Source organism: Anguilla anguilla, chromosome 2 (genome assembly GCF_013347855.1).
Source record: "Anguilla anguilla isolate fAngAng1 chromosome 2, fAngAng1.pri, whole genome shotgun sequence".
NCBI lineage: Eukaryota > Metazoa > Chordata > Actinopteri > Anguilliformes > Anguillidae > Anguilla > Anguilla anguilla.
The window spans coordinates 64,068,182-64,078,713 of record NC_049202.1 but is presented as its reverse complement, the minus strand read 5'-3'; the positions used below and the strand labels follow the sequence as shown (position 1 = coordinate 64,078,713).

Genomic DNA, 10,532 nt, shown 5'->3' with positions numbered 1-10,532 from the left:
CTATGACCAGCTAAAAGTGTCAGCATGGCAGTATAGCAACCGAACCCATTCTGGCTCAACAGAAAAAAGAACAGCTTGTAAACTGCGGACGGTATAGAGATGAAGCTCTTTTCCCATAGAAGTATGGAGGTGTTGTTCCAGTGGTGTAGTAGGGGACCATCTTTGGATGATATTATCCCTGCAGTCAATTAGCTGTGCATTAGTAAATGGACTGTATTCAAGTACTCTATTTACTGGCAATAATTTAACTGTGCAAAACGGGGGTTACACTGAGCACGCAGTGAATAAACTTCAGGACACCCAGCCAAATGAGGGCCTCAATAACTAGACAATACAAAAACACTCATCAGAGCAACAGTACCAGGACCTCGCCAAACGCTTTCTTAGGGGTATCGACTAATAGGTCGTTCCAAAGCTCCAAGTGGTAAAAATCAAATCAAGTCAAATCAATTTTATTTGTTTAGTGCTTTTTACAGAAAACGGTCACAAAGATGCTTTACAGAATAGCTGATAAAGAGCAAGAAACTATGTTAAACTGATCTGGTTACTGTTTCTGTTACCAAACACTACCAAATACATTTTCAGGGGCATCAGCCCCTGGCTTGTACCAGGCAGGCTGTGAGGCAGCAGCCGCACCTTCATCATGAGCACGATGGTGTTGAGCGCGATCATGGCCATGATGGTGTACTCGAACGGCGGCGAGACCACAAACTGCCACATGCGGTACTGGAAGCTCAGCCTGTTCCGTGGCATGTGACGCGTCAACGGCTTGGCGTTGATGGCGAAGTCAATACAGGCTCTCTGCAACAGACAGGAATGAGCTGATGAACACACCAAGCGCGCACACACACGCACACTACACACTACACACACGCGCGCGCACACACACAACGAACAAACAAGCACAGACACACACGCCTGTTACGCGGCCCACTTCACCTCGTTCTTTTCCAGACTGTAGTCCTCCATCATCTTGTCACCCTGTTCCTGGAAGGTGATGATGATGAGAGCCACGAAGATGTTCACGAAGAAGAAGGGGAAGACCACGAAATACACCACGTAAAAGATGGACATCTCCATCCGGTACCCCGGGCTCGGGCCCTGATCCTCATAAGTGGCGTCCACTGAATGTTTCAGGACCCTGCAGAGGGAAGGGGATGGATGGGCATTGGCCCTGGATTTCCACAGCCTCTCACACACAGGGTTTTCACTGGGCTTTCACGGGGCTATCATGGGGCTTTCACAGGGATTTCACAGGGGCTTCATGGGCCTTTTACTGGTCTTATACTGAGCTGGGAGTGAAGGGAGGGGACAGTGTGGGCGTGGCTTTTTCAGGTGTACATAAAGGAGCTTCTTGCTCACTTGTGCGTGAATGTTGAGGTGATCTTGCGATTTTGAGAGAGAGGGAGGCCAATTGGGTAGATGTGGGAGTGTGTGCATGTGTGTATGTATGTGTGTGTGTGCGTGTGTGTGCACATGCACTTGTGACAGAGATACTCACTGGGGCCACCCCTCTCCAGTAGACACGGTGAAGAGGGTGAGCAGGGCCCAAAGCACGTTGTCGTAGTGGAAATCGTATTTCTTCCACAACCGCTTCTGCGCCTTCACCTCGTTATTACGCTCGTACACCAGGTACTCGCCTCTGAAACGAGCACAGGCACACACAGGCTATCAGCACAGAGTCAAACGCACTGTGCACACGCACACTGCGCTGCACAGTCCACAACATAGCACTACAAATCAGACACCACCTGCACACTTCCTTAAGAATACTTTAGTTCTACAGTTTTTGTTATCGAATGATGTGCAAAAAAGATTTTTTAACACAATAAGAGTTGTGGATAGGGGTCATCAGGCCCTTTTTGACCCCCATTCCTTGTGAGTATGTCAGAGTAGGAGCAGTGGAGGGCTGCTCCCTGATACAGACAGGGAGATATTCTTAATTTGGCACTCAAATAATGAAACATATTCAAGGTACAGTCACTGTTCAACAACACCTTCATGCTTCTATGCAAAGATTTACAAGGTACAGTGTGCGTGTGTGTGTGTGTGAGTATGTGTGTGTGTGTGAGTATGTGTGTGTGCGTGTGTGTGTGTGTACGTGTGTGTGCGTGTGCGTGTGTGTGTGCGCGTGTGTGTGCGCGTGTGTGTGCGTGTGTGTGTGCGTGTGTGTGCGTGTGTGTGTGTGTGAGTATGTGTGTGTGTGTGTGTGTGTGTACGTGTGTGTGCAATCTCACCTGCAGTCATGCTCAAACTCCTTGGACTCGTCGGTGCAGTAGAAAAAGCGCCCCTTGAACAGCTGCACAGCCACCACAGCGAAGATGAACATGAAGAGCATGTAGACAATCAGGATGTTCAGAACATTCTTCAGAGAGTTCACCACACAGTCAAACACAGCCTGCAGAGAGACAGAGAGGGAGAGAGAGAGTGAGGGAGAAAGAGAGAGAGAGAAAGAGAGAGGGGGAGAGAGAGAGAAAGATGGAGAGAGAGAGACTTCATAAGAGAGAGGTGGTATGAGGAGACAGGTCATTCGGACAGCAGAGGGACAGCGTAACCCTGGGACGGGTAGAGGCGGGAGGTACCTTGAGCTTGGGCAGTCGTTTGATGGTCTTCAGTGGACGCAGCACCCTCAGAACTCGCAGGGACTTGATGGTGCTGATGTCTTTCCCCTTACTGCTCCCCCTGCAGGCCGTACAGGGAACAGCACACGGTAAGGATAGCTCGAAGAGGAAGAGAGGAGCCACAGAGTGCAGCATCGCACACATTTCAGCTCGACTGAGACAGTCCTGTCCAAGCAGCTCAGACTGGATAAACGCTCCACACAAATGTGGAGTGACATCTGCCCCAACGCACAGGGACAACCGCACTAGCCCTGTCAAATCTCTGCTTTAATTCAGCCCTTCGAAAACAAAAGCAACCTCCCTACCTAACTGAAACTTGCTCTAGTTCCATCAGTCATTTCTCCGACACTCTTTTAGTCAAAAACTCTACCCCCGTTTCCACTTCCGTCTAAATCTCTGCGTCTCATCAACTCAATGATGTTGGCGCTTGTGTGATTTCCACAGTGTACCATCCTGTGCCACTTATCATCAAGCCATTCCACGGAAACGACATCCCAAATTTAAAGTGCAATCAAACGAACCAACATTTTAAAGGAAATGCGTCATAAGCTACAGACACATCACTTTAAAGAGACCCACTACCCGAACTGTCTTTCAATCATTGCGTTGTTGTTAAACTACACGGGACGTACGCGGAGATAGGAGCTTTTAAACAGAAGGGCCTCTCTGAAGTGCTGCTAAAGGGCACGTGTTGAATTTTAGTTGATGAAGACCTCCTCCCTAAACGGCTCGTTCCCGAAACAGTTCTCACAGGGAACCCCGCTTTCTACATTCCTGGCCTAAGAATCCACCAAGCAGTAGCGGCGATGGCGGACCAGCCACTCCCACCCACGAAGCCGTGATTGCTTCAGTCGTGTTGAGAGCCGTCGCCACGCGGCGTAAAGCACCAATCTGGCCACCGTCGGCTGTCTGTACGCCGGCCCCTTCGGTCTTTCAACAGCCGACGCCCGTCTCCACTCCCTCAACCTCGACTGCCCGCTAGTGGGCCGCCGTGGCGCCGATTCGCAAAATGCAAGCGGGCCGACGGCCAGCCAACAGCGGGCCGCCGGGGGCGCGGAAGATAACGTGCCAAGCTGAGCGATGGCCGACACGCGAGGACTTCGAACGACCGCCCCAGCAAAAGCAGCCGAGCATCACGCCGGTGCTGGGAACAAATCGCTGTTCCGGTACTTTCCGCATCATTCCACACCATAACCTCCAGTCTGGCTGTGGCATGGAGGTGAAGGGCCTTAGGCGCTAACACAGAACACTTCCATATACAACAGAGTGAGAGAGAGAGAGAGAGAGAGAGAGAGAGAGAGAGAGAGAGAGAGAGAGAGAGAGAGAGAGAGAGAGAGAGAGAGAGAGAGAGAGAGAGAGAGAGAGAGAGAGAGAGAGAGAGAGAGAGAGAGAGAGAGAGAGAGAGAGAGAGAGAGAGAGAGAGAGAGAGAGAGAGAGAGCCCAGGGTGGGCTCTCACAGTACTGGACCGGATCACAGAGTGGACAGAGAGAGTGAGCAGCAGGGAACATGTGACACTTCATATAAAGGTAAAAGGCAAAGAGAGGTGCGTGACAGAGGAAGTGAGAGAGAGAGAGAGAGAGAGAGAGAGAGTGAGAGAGAGAACTTTACCGGGTGCTGCTCCTGCAGACGAGGCCAGGCGAAGAGAGGACAGAGGATCAGTGACAGCAAAAGACGAGGGGGAGGGAGAGAAAGAAAGACAGGAAAAACAGGAAAAAAGGGAGGGGGTGGGGGGGGTCGGCGGAGGAAAAACATTCATATGAGACAGACAGAGACAGAAGAAAAGAGACCAAGGCCTGCGATTGGTTAAGCAATTACCCACGTCACCCCTCACCTGTCTCTGACTCCTGCACCCACCTACCAAGCCCTGTGATTGGTTAAAGATCTTCCCATACCACCCTTCATCTGTCTCTGACCTATACAGGGCTGCGATCGGTTGGAGACCCCCCCTCCCCCATCACCCCAAAAAACTAGCCCCCTATTTTCTCAGAAACCCACAATATGGATTATTATTATTAATATGGATTATGGATATTATGGATACGTTACCGATAGACTACGACATCTCTGGTGGATCAATTTTAAGCCTAAAGCACTACAACAATGCAGACTGTCATGTGCTGAGTCTTCAGTACTCCTCTATATTCACAGCAAAAAGCATTTATTTAACGATCACAATTAACACTTGACAATAAAAAAAACAATTATTAATGAGCATTAACAATATACAAAAATAATGCATTATTAATAACAATAATAATGCTAATAATAAAATGCAGTATCTGCTTTCATACAGTGCTGCAGTCAGTTACTCTGCACCTTTAAAGAGAACAGAAAGGTGTTTTTCTCTCTGCTGGACGGGCGCTGTTTTTACAGGCAGTGGGGCGATACCTCGATCCCGGGAGGTGCTCCGTCCTCTCTCTCCCCGGGACGGCCCGTGCTAGCGCTAGTTTGGGTGGGGTTTCGAGAGAAATACAGGACACACGCAGGAGCACGCTGGCATTGCCGAGGGCACGCTGAGGCGAGCAAGGGCATGCAGTGAAAAATGCCGCAAGACCGACGTCCCCCCCGCCCCACCCCGCCCCGCCCATAGCCATGGGGGTGTCCGGACCTCCGTGACCATGCCCACGAAGACAGACACCGTGTTGCGCTACCATTGCTGTTCTCACGCACGCACACACACACACGCACACACACACACACACACTCACACAAACCGCACAACACACCCACCATGGTTGGCACTTTCCCATATGACCCAGGACTGCTATAGTAGCAGGACACTGCGTGACCACAGTGACCATGTGACCAGCTGCTCTACAGATCTACTATAGAGTCCTGTAGACCTGGGATTCCACCGAGGCTCATTATGACATCATCAACGGCATCATTGGTTCTGAGTGGCTGGAATCTGTGATTGGCCAAATCAAGCCCAGAGGAGCTTGGATGGAGGGTACCAAGGAATTCTGCTGTGGCAGAATTCCACTGGTAATGACACTATACACCATGAAAGTGCAGAATCATCAGAGTCATTTATATTGCAATAACTGGCATCAGAAGCACAGCCCAAATCATCATTTTTAGGACTGTAGTCTGAAGCAATAAAGTTTGGTGGAATGGTGTACAGCACAAGCCACGTCAAGACTTTTCTTTTAATTTCTTTTCCACTTAAGTTAATTAACAGTAGTCACTTTATTGACTCACTCCATTAATTGGGCTAATGCTATTTGTTAGTATGACTTCAGCAGCTAGTGTGCTTGGCTATATAAAATTTACTTTGTTAATCACTATAGTTACTACATGGTAAAATTGGCTAGTAGCTACTAAATAAATCATAAATAAATATAGATACAACACTAATCTAAGTACAGCTTCCCCACTCATTACATTAGGTGAACGGTGTGGACGAAGTGAGCAGGCATTTTGACGGTGACAGTATGCGTGCCTCTGGCGATCGCAGTGACGTTGGCACTTTAATGGCGTACTGTTGAACGTTCAGGAGTCACAGGAGCCAGCAGCCTCGCAAAGCCCAGGTCTGGTGCTGCTTCATATGGAGAGACATGGAGAGTGTAAGATCTGGCACCAGAGTCTTACGCTGTTGGGGGGGGGGCCGGGGGTGTTCAGGGCAGTGGAGGGGAGGACAGTGCCACAGGAACCCAAATCTGTCCACTGTATTTACCCTGACAAACACGGGGCAGTCACTCCATTTCACACACAAACACACACACACACACACACAAACACATATAGACACACTGTAAGTCTCACACACGCAATCATACACACTTTCAGTGTTAAGAGCAAATACATTCTGCTATCCATAGCAAATATAGGGATGTCACAGCCGTGTGCTTGGGGGCCTCGTCCCAACCCCCCCCCCCCCCCAAAAAAAAAAAAACACACACGGGTGCCTCCACAGCACTTCTGGAAGAGCGCTCCTCTCTTACTCTACAGGCTGACTCTCCCTTCCCCTCGCGACTAATATTATCTCCACCTGGCTGCCTGGCTGCCTTCGCTCCAGACTGTCTGCTTAAAGAGAATCCCAGCATGGGCCTTGGTGTAATGCCTTCTTCCTCCGCCACATAACAATTAATACTCTAACGCGACGCAGTGCTAATCAGAATAAGTAAAACTCACAGCTCCAGAGGGGGCTAATCAGTCTATCTGCAGTGCCGTCTAATTCTGCGGAAAACGCCTTTCCGTCCTTTTTAGGTTGATGAAACCTTTCGGCGGTCTGGCTGCGTCTGTCTGCGTCTGACTGCGCTTTCTGGCTGCGTCTGACTGCGCTTTCTGGCTGCGTCTGACTGCGCTTTCTGGCTGCGTCTGACTGCGCTTTCTGGCTGAGTTCAGTGCCCTTGGGAACCGCGCACGCCGAACGCCATGCCCTGTCTGTCTGAGCGCGCCCAGTCCGCCTCGCCCTGTGTGTGTGTGTGTGTGTGTGTGTGTGTGTTAGTCTAAACGCAGGCCCGACACACAGAGAGACAGGGACAGACACAACAGCCTGCAGCACAGTCGCTGAGGGCTCCCAGGACAGCACAGAGACAGGACGAAGATACCACAGCTGACAAGCAGGGGGCGCCACCATCATCACCCTGGAGCACCATTCTGCAACCCTCACTCGCTGACAGATGGGGGTGGGGGGGGGGTAGGGCACTGGCCGGCCTATGGGGTCAGCACCCCGCCCAAAACCCCTCATCCCCGGGCGTCAGCGTAGCCCCTAGCGGATGCAGGGAATAAGGGGTGGGGGCGGGGGGGGGGCGGAGGAGGGGAGCGTGGGGAAGGGTCTCCACCAGGGGGTGGACATGCCAGGGAGGGATGTGCGGAGAAGCGGTTCTTCTGTTTTTCCATCTGTGCTTTACACGAACCTATCAGCCCGGACACATAGAGACATACTGAGGACCGGGATAGGTTCTTCAAATGCACTTAATCTACATTACAGCCATTCACCACTACGTACACACAGTTAAATATATATATACACCGTGTATATACATATATGTACACCTTCCCCAGTCCTGCGGCCTCCGTCCGTTTCCCGCGGCGACGTGCGTCCTGCTCGAGGGGCTCAGTAGATTAGTACAGCAGATTTAGTACAGTTCAGCAGCGAGAAACACACTCATCAACACAGCATTCAACATGGAGGCACCGGCGCCACGGCTGGCTGTAGCAGTTTCCGGCGCTAGCCGACCCGTTGATCTGGAGACAAATCAACGCCATGACGACGTTCAACGACACGGAAGCCAAGGAGGTTCCAGTTTTCAGGGGGCGGAAAACCAGGAACCGGGAACCAAAACGCGTGCATGCGGACCATGGTCTTTTTTTTTTTTTAGACGGTCATGGTCTTTGCTTTTTTTTGGAGCCTGAGGCCTTGCAGCGGTCGCCCGGTTAGGACCGCAGAGCAGAATCAGAGTGCTGCCTGACACCAGCTCCGTTTGCCGGCTCGGTGGCACCAGCACCTGATGGGACCCCGTCGCGGGCTGTAGAAGGTACCGGAACAGCCCAAACGGGAGCGCTGTCCCGCGGCCAACCGTCGGCTATCGACGGTGCCGTAATACAGGGACGTCAGGGTCGCTGAACAGAACACAGAGTCGCTGACACGGAACAGTACTGCCTTCTGCTCACCTGCCGGAGACAGAGAGCTCAGTGTTTGAGCAGACAAATTTCCACTGCTTTTCAGGCATGTACACGTGTGTGTGTGTGTGTGTGTGAATGCGTACGCGCCCGTGTGTTTAGAGTGTGACATATTTGGCTGGGGTTTGGTCCCGAACTCCTGAAGGTACTTGGGCGCGTTTAAAAAGCTTGCGGTTCGGCACCACCGGGCTGGTGCAGCCTGGTATGCCCCGGGGAGCGACACTGCGAGTACTGTGTACGTGTCACCGATTCTGCGTGTAGACTCCACCCGTGTATTACGTGCGCTGGCGGGGCGGCCAGCTACGCGTACGAACCTAGAGCGCAGGCATGGCTGAGGAGGGTGTACACATACGCACGCACACAGGCACATATATCACCCACGTTCAGATATCTGCAGAGCTATGGATATATGCACAGGTGTATCATACGTCAGATATCTGCAGAGCCTATGGATATATGCACAGGTATATCATATGTCAGATATCTGGGTCGAGATCGTGGCCGCCTCGTTCAGTGCTATCCCAGCAGAGGCGCAGTCAGGTTCCCCCCAGGCCGTGCAGAGGAATGTGGCTGAAATACCTGCTCTGGCGCCGGGGGGGGGGGGCAGGGCGGGGCGGGGCTCGCTGCTCCAGCACCGCCTGGGCACTAAAGGGTTACAGGTGCCTGGGGTCGTCACCCACACGGAAATGAGCCAGGGGCAGCCACTCGCTGAGCTTGTTAAAGAGGGGGTGGGGGAGGGGGGAGGAAGAGTGGGGGGGGGGGGGGGGGGGCGGTTGGGGCTGGGGGTGGGGTGGGGGTGGGCACGGGGGGAGGGGAATGGGCAAGGCTGCTGCTGGTGCTGGATGATTGACATTTTGGGCTGATGGGAAGGAAAGGGGTGTATGTAGCCACGCGGATAACTGTGTTAGACAGAAAGGGGGAGGGGGAGAGAGAGGGAGAGAGGTAGAAAGACAGGGAGGGAAAAGGAGAGAGGACAGCAGAGCAATGAAGTGAGTGAGGGAATGAGACATGGAGATGGAAGGATGGGGGGGGGGGGGGGGGTGAAACATTCCAGAGGGACAGCTCTAGGGATTCAGACAGTGAGCGACTGACTGTCTCTTTCAGCCAATCAGAGAAAGAGAGAGACACAGGACAGAGAGATAGCCCATTTTACATGGTGTATGTGTGTGTGTGTGTGTGTAAAAGAGAGGCCATGAGAAGGTGCATGCGTATGAGAAAAATAGAGAAAAATAATCCAGTTAGAGAGAGGCCATTTCAATGACAGGTGCGTGTGAGTGAGAGAGGGAGACAGAGAGAGAGAGAGAGAGAGAGAGAGAAAGAGAGAGGAAAGTGCAGGATGCAGTAAGGCAATAGACAGGTTGCTTCAGCTGCGGATGAAGAGATGGTAAGAACGAGAGTAAAAAGCTCATGAGCGACTGGCAATGAGAGAGAGCGACAGAGAGAGAGAGAGAGAAAGAGAGACAGACAGAGAGGCAGGGCTGGTCTCCAGGGTGCCGTTGGGGCTGTACTGCAATGTTTGGGCAGCAGAGGGCAGCAGGCAGGAAGGGGGGGGAAGGGGGGGCGGGTTTCCAGGGTGACACTTACGTGAAGGCGAAGGCCACCAGGGCACCACTAACCACTATAAAGTCCAGGATGTTCCACAGGTCCCGAAAATAGGCCCCCTGGTGCAGGACCAGCCCCAGGTCTACCATCTGAAACAGAATCACTGATCATCACAGCACTGAGACACTGACATCACAGCACTGAGAAACTGACATCACAGCACTGAGACACTGACATCACAGCACTGAGACACTGACATCACAGCACTGAGACACTGACATCACAGCACTGAGAAACTGACATCACAGCACTGAGACACTGACCCTCACAGCACTGAGACACCGACCATCACAGCACTGACACACTGACCCTCACAGCACTGAGACACTGACCCTCACAGCACTGAGATACTGACATCACGGCACTGATACACTGACCCTCACAACACAGAGACACTGACCCTCACAACACTGAGGCACTGACATCACAACACTGAGGCACTGACACTCACCTTAATCAGCATCTCAAAGGTGAACACTCCGGTGAAGACGTAGTCAAAGTACCGCAACACCTGTAAGAAAAAAACACAAGGTTGTCATGGGAACGACAGTGACGGCAGATTTACGCTCGTACACACAGAAACAGGAGGAGCGAATTCTAAAGCCTCCCATCGACAGGAGGCGTTCAGACGCACAGACACACGGCCAGACAGACAGAAGGAATGTGAATGGGGACGTACA

General features: G+C 51.9%; 1 protein-coding gene across 18 annotated transcripts in view; it reads right to left on the bottom strand.

Annotated features, from left to right (window-relative positions):
* Nucleotides 1–10,532, bottom strand: part of cacna1ab (calcium channel, voltage-dependent, P/Q type, alpha 1A subunit, b) — a 154,991-nt gene that overhangs the window by 36,852 nt on the left and 107,607 nt on the right. For 14 of the 18 annotated variants that reach the window (XM_035405737.1, XM_035405745.1, XM_035405751.1 and 11 more), the window contains 8 exons: nucleotides 10,304–10,363; nucleotides 9,835–9,941; nucleotides 4,231–4,242; nucleotides 2,583–2,682; nucleotides 2,238–2,398; nucleotides 1,502–1,642; nucleotides 940–1,141; nucleotides 637–801 (listed from right to left, as the gene is read on the bottom strand). In XM_035405737.1, coding sequence (XP_035261628.1) covers nucleotides 637–801; nucleotides 940–1,141; nucleotides 1,502–1,642; nucleotides 2,238–2,398; nucleotides 2,583–2,682; nucleotides 4,231–4,242; nucleotides 9,835–9,941; nucleotides 10,304–10,363 — 948 coding nt within the window. The remainder of the gene's footprint in view (nucleotides 1–636; nucleotides 802–939; nucleotides 1,142–1,501; nucleotides 1,643–2,237; nucleotides 2,399–2,582; nucleotides 2,683–4,230; nucleotides 4,243–9,834; nucleotides 9,942–10,303; nucleotides 10,364–10,532) is intronic. The other 4 variants (XM_035405744.1, XM_035405752.1, XM_035405746.1 and 1 more) reach the window with 1 other exon arrangement.